At 42.0% G+C, this 25,985-nt stretch overlaps 1 protein-coding gene across 6 annotated transcripts in view; it reads right to left on the minus strand.

Annotated features, from left to right (window-relative positions):
* ASTN2 (astrotactin 2) overlaps positions 1 to 25,985 on the minus strand; it is a 915,211-nt gene that overhangs the window by 512,100 nt on the left and 377,126 nt on the right. For all 6 annotated transcript variants that reach the window (XM_021074502.1, XM_021074486.1, XM_021074494.1 and 3 more), the window contains one exon: positions 7,912 to 8,079. In XM_021074502.1, the coding sequence (XP_020930161.1) occupies positions 7,912 to 8,079 (168 nt within the window). The remainder of the gene's footprint in view (positions 1 to 7,911; positions 8,080 to 25,985) is intronic.

Consider the following 25,985-nt stretch of genomic DNA (forward strand, 5'->3'; position numbering starts at 1 on the left):
GGCCGCTCCCGCGGCATATGGAGGTTCCCAGGCTAGGGGTCGAATCGGAGCTGCAGCCACCAGCCTACGCCAGAGCCACAGCAACACTGGATCTGAGCTGTGTCTGCAACCTACACCACAGCTCACGGCAACGCCAGATTGTCAACCCACTGAGCAAGGGCAGGGATCGAACCCGCAACCTCATGGTTCCTAGTCAGATTCGTTAACCACTGCGCCATGACGGGAACTCCAGGAGCTCAGATTTTAGAAGGCTAGAGACGTTTCCAAACAATAACTCATATTAATCAAAATTTTAGTCAACAGAGAACTCTGGTGATACTGTAGAAGGCATCCATTCTACCAAGAGGAAATAAGAGGTATTTAGTGAATAGGATTTTTTGGAAAGTAAATAATTAAAGGATGAAAGTAATTTCAGAGAGGGGGAGGAGGCTAAATACTAGTCAGAAGGTAAGACTTTGCATGAGGTGTTTGGGGGCTATTGTGTGTGAGCAGAGAGGAGAATGTGAAGAGGAGAATTCTTGGGGGTGTGGCTGAATAGGAGGGTGAGATCAGAGTGCTCTAGGTGGTGTAGCTACTGGACAGCTCTTGGTGACCCAGTTTCTCTAGAGCTGGAAAATATTTCATCTGAGTTTATATGTAAGTGGATATGGAAGAAGGAACTGAAAGTTGGTGAATAAAATGTTTTCAAGGAGCATAAGGATGGAAATTTCCTTCCTTTCCCCCTTTCCTCCTCCCTCCTTCCCTTCCTCCCTCTTTTTCTTTATTTTCTGTGAACTAGTAATATGTCAGCATGATGCAAAATTTTAAAGATACACAGGCATTCCTTCTGGGTTCAGTGGGTTAAGAATCCGACTGCAGTGGCTCAAGTGGCTGTGGGGGTGGCAGGTTCAATCCCTGGTGCTGTATTGTGGGTACATATCCAGGAAAAAGGATCGGATGTTGCCACAGCTGCAGTGTAGGTCACAGCTGCAACTCAGATTCAACTCTTGGCCTGGGAAGTTCTAAGTGCCGCAGGTACAGCCATAAAAAATTAAAGATACCCAGATGAACAAGCCACATGCTTTGAATCCTCCTTCCTAGCCTCTAATAAAGCTTACAGTCTGGTAATAGATCCAGACAAGGAAAGAAGGATAACTCTGCACGGGGAAAAGGACCATACCATAGGGAGGTATGGAGGCTATGAGAACAGAAAGGCAGCCCCCTTAACCTGGTCAGGGCCAGGGGGGTGGTGAGTCAGGAATGCCTCTGGTGGGGGAAGGAGGTTCGGACTGCATGAAATGGAAATAAAAAGGAGCCTCTGGTCTCCCAGTGAAAGGAAGAGAAAGTCATTTCAAGGGGGAGGAAACAGCTTGCGAAAGGGATACAAGCTTGAGAAGGTATGTGCCTTCAGGGCACTGAGGTATCAGTGTAACCAGAGCCCATGGTATGTGGCAGAGTGAGGAGGAGGATGAAGTGATAAAAGTGAGCATGGTTTGTCAAGATAAATGACTGAACAGATATGGCGGCCGGACCTCTCACTGTCTGTTTAGAACAAGAGAAGACTATTTGAGAGGAAGGGTGTTTTAAAGGTTAGTCCTGGAGTCAGAAGGATCAGCAGTAGCTGGCAGCCTTTTAGAGATGCAGAACTTCGGCCTCACTCTAGACTACTGTGGGCTTGAGAAGCACTGGTTAGGAGCACAGGATCCTGAGTTTGAATCCTGGCTCCACCACCTGCTGGCTGTATGACTTTGTTCCTTTCTCATCTTTCTTCTTTGGGCTTTGATATCATCAGTGATAAAGCTGAGAAGGTAAACAGTGCATTCTAGTGACATTTTCAGTTCTACGGGGCTCTGTATGTGTATGTGTGTGTGTGTGTGTGTGTGTGTGTGTGTGTGTGTGTGTGTGTGTGTGTGTGTGTTTAACTCTAGGGAATACTGGTGGGAAAGCTGATCATTTTCAAACTGGCTAACACACGCTTGTTCCTTGAATGAGCAGCTCTTTGGAATTATGCCCTCAAGCCTGCAGCTAATGAAAATGATCCTCAGAAACCACGAACCTACACCTGAAGACAGATCAGCTAGGAAACCAGCAGGTCAGACCCTCAGGCACTCACTGTTCTGCTTAGCTGGGGCTTCATGGAGGAAGGAAAGGGGATCTCTTCTCTTCCTTCCCACCAACAACCCTGCCTATTTTTTTAAGGAAAGAAAAAAGAAAAAGGAAAATTTACAGGACCAGTCCTGAGGCACATAATTCCACAAGGGCTTTTCTGGCTGTTGCAAGTGTGTATGTGTGCATGCGTGCGTGCGTGTGTATGTGTGTGTGTATGTGTGTGTGTGTGTTGGGGGGGAAAGGGATACTATTTAGGGTGACAGTGCCTTAAAGTCTAAACATTTTAATTAAGAGAAAGAAGAGTCAGCTGTCTGGTCCAATGATACACTAGAGCTGCATTATATTTTCTAAATAGCTTCCCAAGTAGGCCAATGTAAAGGCTGCAAAAATGTGTCTGAACAGATTCCCAACTAAAGGATAAGGAGGAATGATGGTTAGAATGGCCAAATCCTTGTCTGACTCTGCAGAGACACAAGGGTTAGCCTAGAGAATCCCTCTCCTTACTCCCAAACTGCTGCCCTACAAAGAAGTGGAAGAACTTGGATGGAGAAAGCATACTCTTGGCTTGGGCCACCAAGACCCCTCAGCTCTATGGAGGCTTCCCCACGGCATCAGTACGGTGAGTTTTCCAGGCGAGATGGCCAGAATCTAGTTAATGGAGAAAGGGGTGGAGTTTCAGAGAAAATATACTGGTATACATTGGAGGGAAGAGCACAGGACAAGGAGCAAGAACTGAAGTTTTAATACTAGTTTCATTTCTAACTTGCTTGGTGATTTTGGCAAGTCTCTCCTCCTCTAACTCCGATCTCTCTGTTCGTGGACATTAATAAATACTAACTTTTTTTCTGTGTTTTAGGGCCACACCTGCAACAGGCTAGGGGTCAAATCAGAGCTACAGCTGCTGGCCTACACCACAGCCACACCCACACCAGATCCAAGCTGCATCTGTGACCTACACTGCAGCTCACAGTAACATCAGATACTTAACCCACTGAGTAAGGCCAGGGATAGAACCTGCATCCTCATGGATACTCATCAGGCTCATTACCACAGAGCCACAATGGGAATTTCCTAATAACTACTATGGTTGAACAGCAACTCTGAATGAGATGTTGTCTATTTACTAAGCATTGAACTGTAAATAAGATACTGTCATATGGGTTAATACTATCTATATGCTGTGGACTCATGAATGTCTATCTCCAGCTAAGACCCCTTCTTTGAAAAAGACTTTTGGATTCCAAAGCCTGTTTTTCATCTCTAACTGATTTTTAGTAGTCATCTTGAACTTATATTCAAAATAGCACTCTTGATCCCCTTCAACTCAGCCCTGACTCCTCTATAGCGTCTTCTGACTCAACAAATGAGAAGTCCAATCATCTTGCTGTTCAGACCGAATGATTTGGAATCAGTGATTCCTCTTTCTTTCTCATCTTCCACATCCAATAATAACTTCTGTCAAATCTACACTCTAAATATATCCAGAATTTGATCATTTCTTACCATCTTATTCCTAACCCCTGTGGTCCAAGCCACTGCCAATTCTTGCCTACATTAGGATAACAGTGCCCTTAAATGCCCTCTATGTTGAATTGCTGCACAGCAGCCAGAGTGGTCCTGCTAAAACTTGGTTCAGCTGATGTTGCTCCTTTGCGCAGAGTCCTCCAGTGACTTCTAATATCAGAGTAGCATCCAAGGTCTTTATCATCCTATATAAGGCTTGGCAACCTTCCCCAGTTGCCCCCTGATCCTGCCCTTCCCAACCTTCTGATTTCCAAGTTTGCCTCCTAATTTTTTTCTTCCCTCTACTCACACTGGTCTTCGTGCTAGTGCCGAATCAATGGCATATCCTGCTGCAGAATGTTGAGTGCTGGCCCTTGCTGTTCCATCTGCCCAGAATGCTTTTCCCTCACATAGTACCATGGCTTCCACCAGATCCATCTTAAAGTGTCTGCTCAATTATTACTACCTCGGAGAAGCCTTCCATGACCATCCTCTGTGTAATAACAACTCCACTTTAACTTCCAGCTCAGCATCCCTTATGCTTTGTGCTCTACCCCCGCCCCAGCATTTATCATCCCCTGACACAGCATGTACATTTACCTATTTGTCTATTGCAGCAGTGTTGACAGAACTTTCTGCAATGATGGTCATATTCTGAGTTCTCCAAGAAGTAGCCTCTAGTCACATGGAGCTCTTGAAATATGGCTCACGTGACGGAGGAAATGCTGAATTTAAATTTAAATAGCCACATGCGGCTGGTGGCTACTTTCTTAGGTGGTACATATTTAATGTCTCCCTAAAATATAAACTTAATTAGGACACTGCCTAGAAAAGTGGCTACTCAATAAAGATAGGCCAAATGACTGAATAAATGAATATACTATGAGCTTTTCATACATTATCTCATTGAATTCCTAACAACAGACTTGTGGGTTAGATGTTATTTTCATTCTCTGGTACTCAGAGAGAGGAAATATCTTGCTAAAGGATGCCCAGCTAGTTTGTACCCTATGGCCAATATCTCCCCATTTAAGATGAAAATGTTCTGGGGATCTAATGTACAGGATGGTGAACACCTAACAATACTGTATTATAGCTTGATAACTCCTAAGAGAGTAGATTTTTTTTTGTCTTTTTTTTTTAGGTCCACAACTGCAGCACATGGAGATTCCCAGGGTAAGGATGGAATTGGAGCTGTAGCCATCAGTCCACGCAATAGCCACAGCAATGCCAGATCCAAGCCGTGTCTGTGACCTACACCACAGCTCATGGCAACGCCAGATTGTTAACTCACTGAGCAAGGCCAGGGATTGAACCTACATCCTCATAGAAGCTAGTCAGATTCATTTCCGCTGAGCCCTGACGGGAACTCCCTAAGAGAGTTTTAAATGATACTACCCCATGCACAAAAAAGGGTTAGGTATGTGAGGTGATGGAGAGGTTAACAAACCCTCTTCTTTTTTTTAATTTGTTTATTTTTCCACTGTACAGCATGGGGGCCAAGATACACTTACATGTATACATTTTTTTCCCACCCTTCGTTCTGTCACAATCGAAGTATCTAGACATAGTTCTCAATGCTACTCAGCAGGATCTCCTTGTAAATCTATTCCAAGTTGTATCTGATAACCCCAAGCTCCCAATTCCTCCCACTCCCTCCCTCTCCCCACCAGGCGGCCACAAGTCATTCTCCAGTTCCAAGATTTTCTTTTCTGAGGAGATGTTCATTTGTGCTGGATATTAGATTCCAGTAATAAGTGAAATCATATGGCATTTGTCTTTCTCTTTCTGACTTATTTCACTCAGTATGAGAGTCTCTAGTTCCAGCCATGTTGCTATAAATGGTATTATGTCATTCTTTTTTATGGCTGAGTAGTAGTCCATTGTGTATCTATACCACTTCTTCCTAATCCAATCATCTGTCAATGGACATTTGGGTTCTTTCCATGTCCTGGCTATTGTGAATAGTGCTGCAATGAACATGTGGGTGCACATGTCTCTTTTAAGTAGGGTTTTGTCCGGATAGATGCCCAAGAGTGGGATTGCGGGGTCATATGGAAGTTCTATGTATAGATTTCTAAGGTATCTCCAAACTGTTCTCCATAGTGGCTGTACCAGTTGACATTCCCACCAACAGTGCAGGAGGGTTCCCTTTTCTCCACAGCCCCTCCAGCACTTGTTATTTGTGGATTTATTAATGATGGCCATTCTGACTGGTGTGAGGTGGTATCTCATGGTAGTTTTGATTTGCATTTCTCTTATAATCGGCGATGTTGAGCATTTTTTCATGTGTTTGTTGGCCATCTGTATATCTTCCTTGGAGAACAGTCTATTCAGTTCTTTTGCCCATTTTTCCATTGGGTGATTGGCTTCTTTGCTGTTGAATTGTATAAGTTGCTTGTATATTCTAGAGATTAAGCCCTTTTCCGTTGCATTGTTTGAAACTATTTTCTCCCATTCTGTAAGTTGTCTTGTTGTTTTCTTTTTGGTTTCCTTTGCTGTGCAAAAGCTTTTCAGTTTGATTAGGTCCCATGGGTTTATTTTTGCTCTTATTTCTGTTGCTTTGGGAGACTGACCTGAGAAAATATTCATGAGGTTGATGTCAGAGAGTGTTTTGCCTATGTTCTCTCCCAGGAGTTTGATAGTGTCTTGTCTTATATTTAAGTCTTTCAGCCATTTTGAGTTTATTTTTGTGCATGGTGTGAGGGTGTGTTCTAATTTCATTGTTTTGCATGCAGCTGTCCGGGTCTCCAAGCAATGCTTGCTGAATAGACTTTCTTTTTCCTATTTTATGTTCTTGCTTCCCTTGTCAAAGATTAATTGACCATAGATGTTAGGGTTTATTTCTGCATTCTCTGTTCTGTTCCATTGGTCTGTCTGTCTGTTTTGATACCAGTACCACACTGTTTTGATGACTATGGCTTTTTAATATTGCTTGAAGTCTGGGAGAGTTATGCCCCCTGCTTGATTTTTGTTTCTCAGGATTTCTTTGGCAATTCTGGGTCTTTTGTTGTTCCATATAAATGTTTGGATTGTTTGTTCTAGTTCTGTGAAAAATGTCATGGATAATTTGATAGGGATTGCATTGAATCTGTCGATTGCTTTGGGTAGTGTGGCCATTTTTACAATATTTATTTTTCCAATCCATGAACATGGAATATCTTTCCATTTCTTTACATCTTCTTTAATTTCTTTGATTAAAGTTTTATAGTTCTCGGTGTATAAGTCCTTTACCTCCTTGGTCAGGTGTATTCTGAGGAATTTGATTTTGTGAGGTGCAATTTTAAAAGGTATTGTATTTTTGTATTCCTTTTATAATATTTCATTGCTGGTATATAGAAATCTGACTGATTTATGAGTGTTAATCTTATATCCTGCTACTTTGCTGAATTTATTAATCAGTTCAAGGAGTTTTGGGGTTGAGTCCTTAGGGTTTTCTATGTATAGTATCATGTCATCTGCATACAGTGACAGTTTTATCTCTTCTCTTCCTATTTGGATGCCTTTTATTTCTTTTGTTTGTCTAATTGCTGTGCTAGGACTTCCAAGATCATACACCATGACCAGTTAGGGTTCATCCCAGGTTCACAAGGATGGTTCAACATACACAAATCAATCAACATCATGTACCACATTAACAAAAGAAAAGTCAAAAAACATATGATCATCTCAATAGATACAGAAAAAGCATTTGACAAAGTCCAACATCCATTCACGATAAAGACTCTCGCCAAAGTGGGTATAGAGGGAACATTCCTGAACATAATCAAAGCCATTTATGACAAACCCAGAGCAAACATAATACTCAATGGAGAAAAACTGAAAGCCTTCTCACTCAAATCTGGAACAAGACAGGGATGCCCACTCTCACCACTGCTAGTCAACAAACCCTATTCTGATATTCATTTTTCACTATATATGGATATTAAATAATCACATTATATACCTTAAACTTATACAATTTGACATGTCAATTATATCTCTATAAAGATGAAAAAATGGTAACACCCAGCTAGGTGAAAGTAGACAGGATCTGAGCTCAGAAAAGTCTGGTGACATTCAAACACATTGCTTTGCAGAAACTAGACTAGATGGTTTCTGTGGTCCTTTCTAACTTTGAGATGCTCTGGTTTCAGAAGAATTTTCTTCCTTGTCAGGCAATGGCAACATATACTTGAACTACCAATGGGATTGATGGACTTTTCAGAAAGCCCCTTAGCCATCATCCAGAAGCTATGATGCTCCCGGCAGAAGGAGGGCAGACCACCATTTGACCCACACTCTCTGTCCCTCCCCTGCCAAGCCCTACTCATGGCTCACCGGTTTCTGGGTCGCAGAGCTGCTCACAGGCATCTGTGGTTCTCTGTCCGCAGAGGTCCCTCACCCATGGAGAGGTGGCGTTGATCTGGTAATACAGGGACAGCTTGGCCGGGTTCAGCCAGTCGGAGATGTCCAGGTAGCTCCCTTCACTCACCACAAAGCTGCTCCCTGTGAGTGAACAGAGAAAGACAGCTACTTTCTCCCCAATTTTAGAGTCCAGATGTCTTGCTGCTGATGCTGCAAGCCAGGAACAGAGACAGGTACGATCAAGCCCTCTCCCCACCCCAGGTCCCCTATTCTCGCTTGTCCATACACATGTACAGAACATTTTCAACATGCCAGTCATGGTGTCAGCAGACAACGGAGAGAGAGACAAACAGACACAAGAGATAGTTTAGCCTAGTGCTTAAGAATCAGGCCCTTAGGAGTTCCCGTCATGGCGCAGTGGTTAACGAATCCGACTAGGAACCATGAGGTTGCAGGTTCAGTCCTTGCCCTTGCTCAGTGGGTTAACGATCTGGCGTTGCCGTGAGCTGTGGTGTAGGTTGCAGACGCGGCTCGGATCCTGCGTTGCTCTGTCGTAGGCCAGGGCTACAGCTCTGATTCGACCTGGGAACCTCCATATGCCGTGGGAGCGGCCCAAAGAAATGGCAAAAAGACAAAAAAAAAAAAAGAATCAGGCCCTTAGGACTGAGAGAGTCTTGGGTTCAAATCCTGGATCTATCCTTACCAGCCATTGATTTTGGGTGAGCCACTCAGAGCCAATGAGCCTTGGCTGCATCATCTGTAAAGAAGAATATTAATGGAACCCACCTCATTGTAGTGAAAATGAAATGAATTAATGTAGATAAAGTGCTGAGCCAGTGCCAAGTGTGTCCTGGTAAAGAATGATTAAATAATAAAATCTGGAAGGAAAAAAAAAGCTTTTGTTTCTATCCCCCAGGCACCCCCCCCCTTGGAACAGGGGTCACTAATGCCCCACGGGAGGCTTCCAGATGGCAACAATGGGAAACTGTGGCTGAGGATAAGGAAAATAGCATTCTGGCCCCCTGGCCTAGATTGTGCTTTGTTTTGTTTTAGTCTATGAAGGGAAGGGGAGAGGAGATGGATTCAAAGAAATGTGTAGCACCTCCAAGAGAAAAAAAAAAAAAAAAAAAAAAAAGCAACATGGTAAATAAACTATACTTTAATGAAAAAAAAAAAAAAGCAATACTCATGCAATGAAAAATGCCTTAATGTTGGGACACAAAAAGGAAAGTTGGGGTTTGGGGTGTACTACGAACTCGGTTTTAGCCAGCTCTTGTTGAAGGGTTCTAAAGGTAAAAGCAGTGCAAAAACTTCAGGTTTTCTTCTAGAGAGGCTGAAAATTCAGATTTTTATTGTAATAAACCAATTTGGAAATGGTTTAAATTTGTTCTTGAAAGCTTTTGGTGGCCAAACAAAAGACCCTAGCTTTGCAATCTATGTTCTATTTTATCTCACTTTATTTTATTTATTAAAGTACAGTAATTTACAATGTTGTGCCAAATTCTGCTGTATAGCAAAGTGACCCAGTCCATACATATGAATTCATTGTTTTTCTCATATTATTTTCCAACATGTTCTATCCCAATAGGCAATCTATATTCTAAAAGGTTCCTCTTTAACATACACATACATACACACAAATATAGTCAAATATAGACTGCATGCACATATACATGTAAATATATTCCATATGGTATTTGGAAGCAATGAGCAGAAGCCCATTCAGAGTATAAGTGGTGAGTGTCTGTATATAGCAATACAGCAAAGGTAGAATTTCACCGGGGGAAAGAAAAAAAGAGTTTTAATAGGATGGCTTTTCATAAAGTTGGACTTGGAGAGTGGTTCTAGATTTATGGCATATCTAGAGACCTCAGCAGGAGGAGATATTAAATTGTTTCAAAATGAACATGACTCAGCTTCTCTCCCTGCATTTGCTTTTCTCTACCTCACTAGCAACCATCAAAGTTATTCCATGCATGCAATTCAAGTTTTTCAAAAAGGGACTCATGTAATAGGCATCCTGTAGGTTTGGCAGCAACCTCTCTCTCAGATCATATCAGACCCTGCTGGCCAACCAGTGGCTGGGCTCCTCCTGGCTCTTGTCCCCAGCTATGGTCCAATGGGCAGCAGGACCGCATCTGGCCTTACCTGGCTGCCTTGAGGATCTTAGATTCCCTGGAAAGGATACAGGGATGGAAGGCAACATTATCTTCTCTAACTCACACACAGATTATGATTTATACTCATCTTATAGAATGAGTTCCTAAGTAAAAAAACAGTGGGCAACATGGTTTTGGTGACGATGAAAGAGGACTCCATGTGATAAGCACACGGAGCAGAGAGCACCAGGCTCTGAGATAAGAAAATGACCACATTCGAAGTTGGCCTTAAAATCCTTGGCAGCTAAAGCCAAAAAAAAAAAAAAAAAAAAAAAAAAAAGAGAGAGAGAGAGAGAGAAGAAGTCTGAAGTCTGTTGGATTCCATATTTCAAATTTCTGGCAAGGGAAGATATGCAAATCCATCTCCAAAGCCATATTTTCCCCTCTGGAACCAAGCCCGAGCAGAAGCATGTCACATGGGTCCTTGTGCAAGGCACAGAACGTCAGTATCAACTACAGATTTTTCTTTTAAAAAGCACAGTCATGCTGTTTAAATGGATAATTCCTGTATTTATTCTCACTAAAGACTGAGGGATGGATATTGAATTGTGTCCCAGGGCTGAGTTTGGCTAATCCCATTACTTTAGGAAAGCTACACAGTGCAGGGATAAAGAGAATAGACTTGGTGAGATATGTATTCAGAACTTCACTCTACTACCTACTGGCTCTCTGAACTCGGACAAGAAAACAAATCCTCAGTCATACCCTATACAAACCGTGGATACTGATTTCCCATCCACAGGGTTAATACAGATACAGATTAAATGAGAAAATACATGCGTCTTAGGTCATGTTCACCAGAAATAAGACGCGAAGGCAGAGACTGGCAGGTAGGAGGTGTGCCTGGGGCATTTTCCCGCAAGGGCATGAGCACAGTGGGATTGGGCAGAGGGAGAAGGTGAACTGCCTTGAGGTTGTAGCAAAGCCCTCAGCTGATCCCATGGGAATCCCTGGAGCTGAGATGGTCCTTCAGAGTTGTTCCAAATCAAGGCAAGAGTGTCAGGTCTTTGTTTCCCCACATTAACCAGTCCTGGGCTGAGAGAGATCCTGGGAAAAGGGATGTAAACTTGAGGGAAGTGGTCCCTTTCAATGGAGGTGTTTCTCCACGAAAGACGCAGAGAAAGTGGTCAGCCATCAACCTTCCAGGCAGCTGGGGGAATGGCTGCCTACAGTCTAATGAGATTTGGAAGCAGCATCACAACATCCACCACTGTCTGTGAAATCCCTGGCACGTGGGAAAATCTCAACTTGCTGGAGCTATTTTGATGGCTCTTTGGAAGTCTTACGATCTTGGAAACTCTGAATACTGGTTAACATCTTTTTTCAAATATGAGAAATATGATTCCCTTTGGAAGTGACTGACTCAAAAGCAGGTTATCTTCCACTTCCTTAGATAACATACCAAGGTGTACTGTTGGTTTAATGGGAGAAAGAAGTTATTATCCTTTGAATAGACTCTTTAGTCCAGACCCTGGGATGAATGCTCACTTAATTCTTATAAGAGACTTGCAGGATATGTATGTCCCTAATTTTACAGAAGAACAACGTGAGGTTCAGAGAGGAGGTGGCTTAGCCAAATTTGTACAACTAATCAAACTTGGGACAATGTGGAAATGAAACCCAGGATTTTCAGCATTCAAAGCTGGGACCTCCCCATTATTCCAGGCTGTCTTGAGAGTTGGGGCTTTGTTTGGGTCTTAGGCAGAACTACCTGCCTTGGTCCCTTCCCTCCTGCTCTGGTAGCCTCTGCCTATCCCTTTAGTGTGCCTTCTGTAGTGCTGGAGGGCTTTTGCTGCCTCTGATAGACTGTGATTTCCTGCTGGAAATGGTCAGGGCTATTTAATCAGTCCTTATCAATCTAGCCCTCAGTAAAAGGCTTGGCACATACTAGGAGTTTGGTGAATACCTGTTGAATGAAATCATGATATCAAAGTTCCATGCCTGACCTGAGGAAAGTTTAGCTCACTTCATGATGGGATTGGGAAGCAGAAATGCTTACATATTGACCTTGAAGGTTTTTTTTGTTTTTGTTTTTGTTTTCATTCCATGGGAGCTAGAATACAAGACTAGCCCTTCAGAGTCTCCCCAGTTCCAAACCACAATTTGAACTTTGCTATCTTGGATCCTGAGCTCTCCTTCACCCCATGGGCTTGTGATATGGATTATAAAAGTAGAAATACTAGAGGGACTCGGTATGAAGTGGCAAGGACACGTGGCAGGGAGCTGCCACGTCCGAAAGTGAAAGGAAGTAACTGTGCAACACACAGCAATTAAGACGTAATCCATGTGTTCATTTAACCAAAATGTATTAAACTCTACCTTGGTAAGAAATCTATTTCTTTTCCTTTTTCTTTTTTTAGGGCCGTACCTATGGCATATGGAAGTTCCCAGGCTAGGGGTCAAATCAGAGCTGTAGCTGCCGGCCTCTTCCACAGCCACAGAAACACCAGATCCTTGACACACTAGGCGAGGCCAGGGATCAAGCCTGCATCCTCATGGATGTTAGTCTGATTTGTTTCCGCTGATCCACGGCAGAAACTCTGGGTAAGAAATCTAATTCACTCTGCTGTTCACCTGAAATTAATACAACATAGCGGTCAACTATACTCCAATAAAATTAAAAAAAAAAGAAAGAATGAAAAATAGATTGAGTCCATCAGGAAAATGATAGAATAATAATGGAGATCAAATTATGCACAGATAGGAGTTCCCATCATGGCTCAGCAGGTTAAGAACCCAACATAGTCTCCATGAGAATGGGGGTTTGATCCCTGGTCTCTATCAGTGGGTTAAGGATCCAGTGTTGCCACAAGCTGTGGCATAGGTCACAGATTCGGCTCAGATCTGGCATTGCTGTGGCTGTGATAGGCCTGCAGCTGCAGGTTTGATTTGACCCCTAGCGTCAGAACTTCCATATGCAGCAGGGGTGGTCATAAAAAGAAGAAAAATTTATGCACAGATAAATATAATACAACCTAGAGTGTGGTAAGAACTGCCTGAAAGGGCTGGGCATTCAGTAGACACAGGAGGAAAGGAAAAGGGGATCAGAGAGGAATCATTACAGAGTTGGCCTAGACCTTGAAGAATGCAAAAGAACAAACCAGGCAAAAGTTGAGGTGGCATTTACCCCTTAAGTCTCTCCTTCAGACCTGGCTCTTAAACCTCTTAATCCCTCTAATATTTACAAGGTATTCCACTCAACTAGCAGCTCTGTATGCCATATTATAGATTCATTCTTTCTTTCATGCATGCATTCCTATATCTATTCATTTAACAAGTAAAGCACCTGCTGTGTGTCAGGCCCTGTTCCTAGGCTCTGGTTGAGCAAAATATGGTATCAGTCCACTGAGAACTTATATTCCAGGAAGGAAGAAGGAAGTTCAAGATGGCAAGTCTAAGGCAAAGGGTGAGTGTTTGTCATCTTCCTTTTACTCCTCCACTTCGAGTTTGCATTTCCTGAAGGCAAAGACTGTGCCTTATGCAACTATGCAATCGCTACAGTTCTTAGGGCGTGCTAGAGGTTCACAAGATGTGTGTGTGTGTGTGTGTGTGTGTGTGTGTGTGTGTAGATGAGAGTGGGGAAAGGGAGAAAGAGAAAGTGCCATAAGGTCAAAGAGTGGTAAGTAGTTCTCCCTTGGTAAATTCTAGCATTGCTTCGAGAATAAGGCACAGGAAAGGACTTAAAAAATGCCTTATCTCCTGTATCTCATACATCGCTAGCTTTCCCCTGCTTTATTTTCTTGACTTTGGATCAAAAGTACCAAAGTCTCTGAGATTCCTCTTTGTACACAAACCAATCTCTTCAGAGAGCAATGACTCCAAAATGAATCTTTGCCAAAATCTCAACTTCAAAATGTCATGTTTCCTTATTTTTAAATATATATATATTTTTTTCTTTTTTTTTTTCTCCCACTGGCTGTGGGAATATACATCATCTAATTAGCCAAATGGATTTTCAGTTCAGCCCAATCGTTTCCTTATCTAGCATCTGAAGCTCGGCGTGGCTCAGGGGACTGCATGGGCACAGAGGTCCTCATTAACTCTGATCTTCAATTACATTGATTATAAGCCTGCTTCTGTAATTGTGCAGCATAGATCAGGGGTGAGCTGGGGAACTCAGGACACTCCGTAGTGGAATCTGAAAAGCCAGAGGCACATCAGCCCCCAGAAGAAACAGAAAGCTACAGATGAGAACTAAAAATACCACAGAAGGAGGTATCACCAGAGAAAACTGCCTGGAGAGCCAGACAGCAGTGCGAATCCCTTTCATTACACCTCGAATCATGACACAGACCTCTGCAAACGGTGGAGAGAAGATTTCAAAAGGAGGCTCTGGTCACCGTTGCCGAATGGGGAGCAGAGGAGAGAAGGATTGCATGGCTGAAAGACAGTCTTCACAAATGAAGCTCATGGAATTGTTTTTTAGCCCCAAATATTCAGCTCTCTCCTCTGTTCCCCCTTTCGCTGGGTGCAGCATAATTACAGGTTTCCTTCTTTCTGTTACATCACATGTCTCCCATTATGATCCCATCTGTCTTGGACCTGGGAGATGGGGCAGAGGAGGAGAAACAAACTGTGATGAAGCAGAAATGAGTAGCCTTCATCTACCTTCAGCCCAAAAGACCCCTGAAAAACACACCCGTTCATACCTCCCCCTGCCCCAATCCCCAGCCCCAGAGCCCCAGTCAGCCTGAACACATCCTACCACCTGTCATTGACTGCACACTATTTTACAGGGTTATCAGGCTCCGCAAAAAAAAAAAAAAAAAAAAAAAAAAGTGAGGTTAAAAAACAAGAGTTTGCAGAGTTTGTGAGAGTGAGCAGTGACATCCAGCGTAGCAGGGGACTCTCTGTTTGTGGGACAGTAATTCTCTAAGGTCATGGGGCAGGTGGGGGATGGTTCTCCTATAATCATCTCTCACTGAGAGAGGCATGTGCCACTTCCCTGATGCCTTAACCTGAACTTTTCTTGCCAGCTCTTTTCCCTTCTGCCATTTTTTTTTTTTTCCTCTCTTTTCCTTGGATCAACTTCAACCTATTTCTGTGTCTACCTGTTATGGGCTGACTTGTGTCCACTCCACAATTCATCTGTTGAAATCCTAACCCCTAGGAACTCAGAATGTGAGTGTATTTTTTTTTTTTTTGTCTTTTTTTGCTATTTCTTGGGCCGCTCCCGTGGCACATGGAGGTTCCCAGGCCAGGGGTCCAATCAGAGCTGTAGCAGCCGGCCTACGCCAGAGCCACAGCAACTCGGGATCTGAGCCACGTCTGCAACCCACACCACAGCTCACGGCAACGCCGGATCCTTAACCCACTGAGCAAGGGCAGGGACCGAACCCTCAACCTCATGGTTCCTAGTCGGATTCGTTAACCACTGCGCCATGACGGGAACTCCGTGGGTATATTTTATGACAGGGTCTTCAAAGAGGTAATGACGGTTAAATGAAGTCATGAGGGTAGGCTCACAATCCATATGGCCAGTGTCCTAAGCAGAAGTGGTTAGGATAGAGAGACATCCAGAGGAAAGACTAGGTGAAGACCAGGGAGAAGACAGAGACGGACAAGCCAAGGAGAGAGGTCCTCGAAAGAAACTACCCCTGCCCGAGACCTCCATTGCAGACATCCAGCCTCTAGAACTGGAAGGAAATAAATGTCTGTTGAATAAGCCACATAATCTGTGGTGTGTGTTACGGTAGCCCCAGCAAACTAACATTACGTTTTCAATAGCGACTATCTCTTAAGCCTGGCATTCGCTCCATTTGTTAACCTTTATTTGCTGTCATGCATCCCTATGGATCACTTCTCAGAATAAAGTTTTCACATGTATAAAACATAATGCATAGTATTACAAAGGAAACCCATAACTGAAATGCAGTTCTGGCTATGGACCCCTCGAGGGTTCGTGGAGTCCAGAATAAAAACTCATCTGAGCTAAGCTATTTTCATCCATTCCACAGATGCCCAGTCTGCTGCCTGACCTGGTCCCAAGTATTTCCAGCATCACTAGATGGACAGAGGGCAGAAGGAGTGGTAGCCTGGTTGTTATGAATATGCAATCCTGCTCAAGTATGTGAATGAGATGCAAATGACAAGGAGAAAAAAGACCCTAAGAAAACACTGAGATGGTCCAGTGGCTAATTCAAAGAGGGTCTACCTCTTTCTCTCTTTCTTACTCCCTTCTTTCCTCCCTCCCTCGCTTCCTTCCTTTTCCACACGTATGGCATGTTAAAGTTCCTAGGCCAGGGATTGAACCTGCACCACAGCTGTGACAATGCCCGATCCTTAACCCAATGCACCACAAGGGAACTTCCTCCACCTTTTTCCTTTTGCTTATTGTTCATGAAAATGCTATTTTTTAAGGTCTGAGGAAGACAGAAACTTGGTTGAGATCAGAATTTTCTTGGAACAATCATACAAGAGATCAGAATTGTATGATGCTAAATTATATATTTAATTTTAAAGAGTGTTAGAAAACTCTGAGTTCCTCTGGTATAGTTTCTCGATTTTGTTTTTCATTATCACCCACTAAGGAACATTTTCCACTAAGGAAGACCTTTTCTTCCCTTAATAATCCCACTCATAAAATATTAATACCACAGATATATTGTATATCTGTTTCTGTGCTGTGCTTTTGCTGTACAAAAAAAAGAGTAGAATTTTTTTTGTGCCCCCCATATTTCCCAGTAATCAATTTCATCCCTTTGGAAATATTGTCCTCACTGAGAACGGATGCTCCAGAGAGACCCTTTAGAGATAAACAAACAAAGGGTTAAGGAAGAAGAGGGATGTGCCCAAGATGCTACTGGGACTAGTGAAATATCTTGAGCTAGAATCTATGTTTTGCGACTCCAAACCTCTCAGCACTGTGGGGCGGTGAGGGTCAGCAACAGGGCTGAAAAGTGTTGGGGCTGAACCAGAACCCAAGGGCTGTGACCTCTAGGTTAGGGTTTGGTGCAGGATTTCACACTGAAAATCGAAAATAGATTCCATGGCTGAGTAACCATTTATTGTATATAAAAACCACATCTTCTTTATATATTCATCTTTTGATGGACATTTAGGTTGTTTCCATGTCTAGGCTATTGCAAATAGTGCTGCTATGAACATAGGGATGCGTGTATCTTTTTGGTGTATAATTTTCTCCAGATATATGCCCAGGACTGGGATTTCAGGATCATATGACAATTCTATTTATATTTTTTAAGGAACCTCCATAAAAAAGAATGAAATAATACCATTTGCAGCAACATGGATGGATCTGGAGATCATCGTAATAAGTGAAGTAAGTCAAAGACAAACATATGACATCACTTATATGTGGAATCTAAACAAAATGGTACAAATGAACTTATTTACAAAATAGAAATAGACTCACAGACACAGAAAACAAACTTACGGTTACCAAAGGGGATAGTAGGGGTAGGGGGAGAAATAAATTAGAAGTTTGAAATTAACAGATATATACTACTGTGTATAAAACAGGTAAACAACAAGAACCTACTACATTGCACAGGGGACTATGCTCAATGGAAAATAATCTGAAAAAGAATATATATGTGTGTGTATGCACACACACATGTATATATATGTGTGTGTGTGTATGTATATATATCTTGATCACTTTCTATACGCTTGAGACTAATACAACATTGTAAATTAACAGACTTCAATAAAAAATAGATTATAAAAAATGAATAGATCCTATGGAAGGAAGGAAGTTGTCATGAGACTAGAGATCCTTTGATGGGAAGATGAAATGCTAATGACCTTGTGAGATCAATGTCACAGAAGAAATTCATCACCAGATGTCCCAGAAAAAGAAGCATGGATACGGACAGGTCACTGGAATTCTATGTTAGCAAAAAAAGTCATTTCCAAATAGAGCTGTATCAAAGCCTTGCTCCATCTCCCCAAATAGAGGTTTCCCTGACATGTGCCAGACCCATATTTGCTCCAGGCAATTGTTGTGTCTCTACTGCTTTCTGTCTTCCCCACCTCAAATTGTGATCAAAGTCTGGCTAAAACAGATTGCCACAGAATTCCACATGCCTTTATGTGTCCCTGCTCTTGCTTCAAAGTTGAGTTAGGGGTATCTGAGTCTGAACAAAAGAGGTTTGAAGTGTTGAAATTTCAAAAAAATTATTTTTTCTCCCCAGGGTTATAACAATTTGGTATCAAGCTAGGCAGCAGGGGAAAAGAACAAAGTCAGAAAATGCTTCTTGTTTTTCTTTCAGCTACTTAAGTTTTTAAAGAATTGTGGTTAAAGATTGAAAGCAACTATTTACTTTTAATTTAAGAATTCATTTATTTTTTCCTTCTGTTCTCTTAAAAAATTTTTTCATTAATTCATTAGATATTTGTGCATCAAACCCAGTCTCAGTGTTGTATTTCTTTTTGATATCAGATCAGTGCTTCTTGAATGAACATGGTGAACAGTTGCTCCCCAAACTCAAAGATCCTTTAGCTCTGACTTACTAACATTAAAAAAACTTCCCTCCCTGCTCAAGTAAGGCAAGAACTTAGATGGGAGGCAAAGGCCTGGATGCTGGAGTCAAATAAGAATGGACTCCGGAATTCCCTTGTGCCACAGTGGGTTAAAGATCCAGCATTGTCACTACAGCAGCTGAGATCCTTGCTGTGGCACAGGTTCGATCCCTGTTCTAGAAACTTCCACATGCCAAAAGTGCAGCCAAAAAAAAAAAAAAAAAGCATGGATTAAATCCTAGCCCAGACACTGAGTAGCTGTGTGACCCTGGAACATATAACTTAATTTTGGCAAGCCTCCTCAATTTCCATAATCATACAATGGAATAGTTCTTTCATGGAATTCTATGACCATTAAATAAAACACATTTTAATTGCCTAAGGACAGGAGCATGCCTAGCCAGGGTCTCAGCATTGTATTACTCCAGGGGACAAAATTTACACAGCAAAAAATGTATTCTAGGCTTAACTGCATGTCTATCCACATAGCTATATGTGTGTGTGTATTTCATACGTGCATTTGCAATTGGATAATTGAATGTATCTATATATATGTATGTGTGTGTATATATATATGTATGTGTGTATGTGTGTGTGTATATATACATATGTATGTGTGTGTGTGTATATACATATACGCACACACACACATCCATATGTGTAGATAGAATAACTGTATCCTATATAGCTGTTCCTGGAGTTGTGTAACATGGCAGCCTTGCCTGGGAAGCAGTCAGACAATAGCTTCATTATTAAAAAGAGATAATGTGAGAAAAAAGAATGTATACATGTATGTGTAACTGGGTCACCATGCTATATAGTAGAAAAAATAATGTACTGGGGAAATTTTTAAAAAAGGGTATATGTATACACACACACACACACACACACACACACACACACATAAATCAAAAAAAAAAAAAGAGAGAAAGCCTACATAAAAATTAAAAAAAAAAAAAAGGAAAACATTCTCCAGCCTACCCCAAAATGCTTACTTCCCCTGTGTGGATTCATGGCTTATCCCAGGAACATCTCTGATTTTCTCAATATCCTAGGGTGAGTTGGGTAGGGCAGGAACAAGGGATACTATTTTAAGATATGTTGCAAGAGTGAAGTAACAGTATAGAGGCCTTAGAGAAATACCTGGCACATATTAGGTTCAATACATTTGTAATGAAAATACAAAATGTGTGGCTAAGACCTACAGGCTGACTGAATTAACTAATGCATGGAAGTACCATGTGACTTTCCAGATCCACCAGCTTAACTCGGTTCCCCGCTCTGTTCTCCCTTCTTTGAGTCTACCCTTTTCTTTTCGCCTTTCCCAAGGAATCTGCACAAACGTCAGGGGCTGTTTGGCAAAGACGACTCACAACTGTGAGCGCTAAGAATAACCATATTAGCAATTCCTCCTGGATCTGTTTCATTACTACACTGTGGGTTCGATGCCAACCGACCAAATTAGGTTCAGACACCTGCCTGCTTTTGTGTCTCTCACTGTCAGAATGTGTGTGTGTGTGTTCCTTTCCCTCTAGGTCTCTTAGCTTTTATTCTCTTCTCTTTTGAATTTAGTGGGAAAAGCACAAAACTTGTCATTGTTAACGTTAGATTCAAAAAGTCCTCTTACCATTTATTACTTGAATGACCTTGGGATATGGTTAATATTCCTTTTCTCAGCTTCCTCATCAAAAAGAGGATGGATAATATTTACCTTGTAGCATTTGCATGAATATCACACGTGACTATGTGTGGATTTTCTTACCAAATGGGAGTTTTTATTACCTACCGCTGTTTTTAATCTCATTGATCCCAGAAATAACTCTGAAGGGCAGAGTTTCATCCCCATTTTACAGGCAAGGACATTAAAGCTGAAGGACATTAAACATGTCTTCAATCACACAGCTAGAAGCTGATGACTCCAAATGAGAGTCAGTCTATCTGTCTCCGAGTCTAGAGCTCTGTCTGTAACACCAGGCTGCCTACCATTCTTCTTACTTCAGGGAAATCCAACCACACTACTAAGTGTGTGTGTGTGTGTGTGTGTGTGTGTGTGTGTGTTTGTGTGTGTTAGGCGCCTGTCAATATTCATCTCTGGCTATTTTTCTAAGTCCTGAACTGTTCATGGTAGTGGCTGAAACATAAATCAGACCATGCTGAGAGTGTGTATGAGTGAGAGGGAGAGAAATGGCAGGGGGAAGGTGACATAATATTGTAATTCAATACTTAATATCTCCAAAGACATGTAATACATCCTCCTGACATTTCCAGAAGATATTTTCTGGAAACTGGACAATAATTCAAATTAATGCTAAACCTAAATCTAATTGTTTTATGATGCTACAAAGGACTACATGGGCCAAGGCTTCCAAAAATCAGAGGTTTCAATAGTCCTGTTGATGGAACAGATTTCACCGGCTGGCACAGATGAGAACAGCTGCCTAATATATATAATATCAGTACCTGGAGCAATATAACACTGGCTCAGCTCAGCCATCAGCCCTGCACCAGCCGAGCCTACTATGAATTCTGGGAGAGGTACGGAGAGAAAGGACATGATTTTTATTTGAGAACCAAATGAAGGTCTTGAGGCCCAAACAGGATACAGGAGGACTGAGAGCGACATTTCTGATACATGGCATGTGAAGGACAACTTCTGTCCTCCAAGGGTATAGCTTAAAGGAACCAGGCTCTGGTGCCAGAAAGGACTGGTTGGAGCCCCAATCCTGCCACTACCAGCTGATGGACTTTATGCCCATGCCCTGACTTGGTGGGCTCCCCTTCTGTAAAATGTGGACAGTGATACATACCACATACTCTACATTCCATACTGAGATGTCCATCATTGCTGAAGAAAGCCAATTGTCCGAGAATACGTAGGATCTTATCTCAGGTGTGAAACAAAGAAAGAAACAAACAAACAAGTGGCAATTCAGGGTGTGTGTGTGTGTGTGTGTGTGTGTGTGTGCATGCGTGTAGAAGTAAGAGAAATTCTGGAAGGATATACACCAAAAGAGTCATCAAGCCAACAGACTAGGACCAGTAATATGAATGAGGACATATTTAATATTTACATCATTCATTCATGCATTACTGTCATAATAAGAGTACTACTACTACTATTACTACTACTACCACTATTACTACTATTACTACTAGTAGTGGTGGCAGTAGTGGTGGTGGTGGTAGTAGTAGTAGTAGTAGTAGTAGTAAGGAATGTACCAACAACTTCAGAACTAGTTACAGTTACAGTATTGAGTCAAACACAGTCAATAACCAAAACGTGCTTGCTATTTCTTTCTTTGTCTCTGGCTCCTAAGGAATATGTTCTTCCTCCATGGGAATTGGAGAGGCACTGGCTAAAGAAAGACAGCAAGTTTCTAAGTGGTTCTGCTCCTCCTTCCCATGCACATCCTAGCCCACCCCTTTGCCTTTGCTCAGGTTGTGAATATCCCCCATGTGACAAGGTTTGGGCAGGTTGATGTCTTATCTACCTCGGAAGAAACTGAGCTTTCCGAGGGACAATCCACATCAAACTCATCTTCAAATTGTGGGTCCTTGGCACAGTGTTTGGCACTTTGTAGGCAAGCAATAAACAGTTTGGATGGATGGATGTATGAACAAATGGTGCTTTAGCTCTTTGAAGAACTCTTAACAGCCACAATGGTGGCACACACAAGTTCCTAGGCCAGGGGTCAAATTAGAACTGCAGCTGTGGCCTATGCTACAGCAACACTGGATCTGAGCCACATCTGCAACCTATGCCATGGCTTGTGGCAATGTTGGATCCTTAACCCACTGAGCCATAACGGGAACTCCCTGCCTTAGCTGTTATCTGTGGAACAAAAGAAGGAGCCCACACAGTTCTCTCTGATGATGCTTCATATTTCACCTGAGACTCACTAATAAGCCCTGGTAATAGTTATTGTTTAGCATTTCAGAAATTGTATAACAACCTTACACCCAATATCTCACTTGATCCTCACAGTAAGAGTTATTGGAGGTTCTGGGGTCGGACAGATCTTGTACAGCAACTGTGTGAACTTGGGCAAACTTGCTACCCTCTTTGAGACTTAGTTTCCTCCTTTGAATAAAATAAGGAACCTAAGAGTAACTACCTCTAGGGTTACTGCCAGAAAGAAAAGAGTTAAGGAATGTTAAAAAAAGAGAGAGTAGTTGGCATTCATTTATACTCTCTGTATAGGCATCTATTGTCTACAAAGTTATTACCCTCCCCAAGTCACGAAGGAAGATGTTGAACACAGTAAAAATGTCTCTTGCCCATAAACACGTTAAGTATTTAATTATAAACCTGGGACGAGAGTCCAGCTGTCCAGACTCTGGGTACTGTGCTTCATCTAACAGTTTCTTTACTTCTCAGCAGTCTGGTTACTGAATTTAAATCTTAATGCATTTATTCATATAGTTGACAAATGTTTACTGAGCACCATGCATATGCCAGGCCTGATTGTAAGAACTGAGTATTCAGCAGGGAACACAAAAGACACAGCGCTATAACACTTGGCCATAGAGAATGTACAATGTTGAGTAGGAGATGAGCTTAAAGAAGTAAATGCACCAACATGCACATGACTACAAATAAGAAGGAGTGCTGTGGAGAAAGAAACAAGCCGCTGTGAGTATCCAGCAGGCTGTGTGTGTGTGTGTGTGTGTGTGTGTGTGTGTGTGTGTCTATGTGCATCTGAGTGTCGGGGTGTGTGTTTGGGGTGGAGAAGGGAGAGGGGTGGTATCAGTGAAACAATGTTTCTTGAAAAGAAAATAAAGAATGTGAAGTTCTGAGACAGAAAATCACTGGGTTCTATTTTTTATGGTCAGAACCGGCAGTATAGCAAATGATGCTAGCTAAACGTGGGGATACAAGATTTGGCACGTATTTACGTTTTTGCTTTCAAACATAATTGTCCTTTCTGGGGTGATAAGTATCGGAAAAAGCAGTGTTAAATACCCAAACTGTGATTCTGTGAATCTGAACCCAATCCCAGGGTGCACGTTACAGTTTACACAACAGGAATGGGCTTTACCCGAGGCCACATAAAAGACCAAACACAGACTAACATAATTTCACTTTTGCAAAGAACTCGTCAATGTTCTCTATTTTCTGTTGTTAAAATCATTTAGGTGATGAGAGCCAACTGTCTTTTTATAAACAGAGAGTCTAGGGCAGTGTTTAAGAGCAGGACTATGGAGTCAGGCAGCCAGGATTCATGTTCTAGCCTAGCCGCGGACTGACCCAGTGATAATGATCCAGTTAAATGGCCCTTGGTTCCTCAGCGATAAAACTGGATAATAATCTCCCGGGAACGTGGGAGGTAATATATGGAAATTAAATTTCTGTTGTTTCAAATTACTCACTTTTAATGTAAATGAGGTAATCTATGTAAAGTCCTTAAAAGAGTACCTGGCACATAATAAATGCCTAATACATGTTCGCTATTCTTACACTATTTCTACCTACATACTTTTGATAACTCTATTGTGAAACACAAGAAAATGTTGCCTTGTTCAAATACAGTTTGGCAAAAACAAACAGAATAATGGAGACTCCTGCTTAAACAACACATTCGCTTTGGATAGAACCGTGTAAACACAAGCTCATTCTGTGACTCATTTCTATTTTCTTAATTGCCTGCTCTTGCTCTGGACCTCAGCCAGGAGTCAGTCTTTAGCCAGGCCACGGATACACGCACATCAGATTGTGTGTGTGTATAAACAAGAACCCACAGACAGCCGCTATTGCTTCTGAGGGTTGCGAGGAAATGACATTAAAAGTGACTGATTTGAAACAACTGAAATTTAATTAAAAACAAAATTAAAAGTTGTTCCAAGCCTGGCGCTTCAGCCAGCAAGACTCAGAGGAAATTAGTAAGTGCTACTAATAGCTGGATCCAATTCACAAAGCCTCTATGAAGAGATAGTCAGAGGAAAAAAGATGCGTGTTTCTTAGATGAAACAATTAAAGATCACTTCTGAGAAATAATCACGAATGGTATCCCAGGGCAAAAAGGAACATTATTTGCTGGTGTGTTTCTTTTTGACTTTCTCATTTCCATTATGGGAAAGTGCCCTGAGATTCCCCAAGTAGCATCTTTTACGGCAACAGAGAAGGACACCAATTTTGAAAAGCAGACATAAATGAGTAGGAGGCGGGGGTAAAGCCTTTTTTTTTTTTTTAAATAAATTGCCATGCACTGCCAGAAATTCAAACTTACCAATTCATTTATTCTTTGAAACTTCAACTACTCAAGTTGCTTAGTAAAATTCTAATCCCTCTCCAATTACGGGCCTCAAATAATGGGCCAACAAATCCTAGTTGTGAACTGGAGACTGGGTACCAGGATGATTAAATGAGCTGGTTTCTGGAGCACCATCATGGATGGAATGAGAGTGGGGGGTGAGGCTGTGTCTGAGATAGACCTGGGAGGCAAGTCCTAGAGAGAGGCCAACCTGTCCCTGGTTCTCAGGGCAGCATGGAGACAGACAGAGGAAAAGATGCAAAAACTACATCAGGGGCCAAGAAGACACTGGAATTGAACTGAGGATAAAACATGAGGGGAAGAGGGAGATGTCAGGGGGACAAGTGACCAGCATGCAGATGCTGAAACTTTTCATGAATGAACTGAGCAGGAATGGGGTAGCCCAGCTTATTTTAAACATACAAAGGTGAGGCCGACAGAAAATGGCCCTGGACAAAGAATGCTCATCAGAGCCCTACTTTGCTGAGCAACAGATGGAAAGGCATCAAGAACATCTACATCATAAAGACCTGGTTCTGACTCTGCAACCCCACCTCACCTGGCCACCCAACCATGCGGACCCTGTTCCAGCTTCTCTGTCATTCAGGTAGCTTTGGATTTGCGGCTCCCTCTGCCTGAAACACACCTGCCTCCCACGATCCCTTTCCATCTTGGCTTAAATGCTAACTCCTCAGAGAGATCTCTCTGACCACCCTATCTGAGATGACATCCCAATACTCCTTGTTTGAATTATTTTATTTTACATCATTTTAATTACTTTCATGGCAGTTCTCACTTACGTCATTGACATAGCCCATTCTTTTTTTTTTTTTTTTTTTTCATATTCCATTCTCTTGCTAACTTGCTTTGGTGCCTGTCTCCTGCTGAGAATGAAAGCATTATGAAGGCAGGAGCCTTTTAATGTCTTTTTCAGGAGGGCATTCCGACTGCTCCATGACACAGCAGGAACATGAATTAAATATTTGTTCCCCAAGTGAATACGTTCTAGAAAGGTTAAGACATCATAGGTAAAACACCTAGTGTATTGCCTGCCACATCAGGGGCACATGAAGGCTTTAGCTGATTATTGTTATAATTAACCAATTATTACATTGATTTGGATTCTAATAGTGAGATTGATCCTGGGAGGGCA

The sequence above is a fragment of the Sus scrofa genome, chromosome 1 (assembly GCF_000003025.6).
Source record: "Sus scrofa isolate TJ Tabasco breed Duroc chromosome 1, Sscrofa11.1, whole genome shotgun sequence".
NCBI classification, from domain to species: domain Eukaryota; kingdom Metazoa; phylum Chordata; class Mammalia; order Artiodactyla; family Suidae; genus Sus; species Sus scrofa.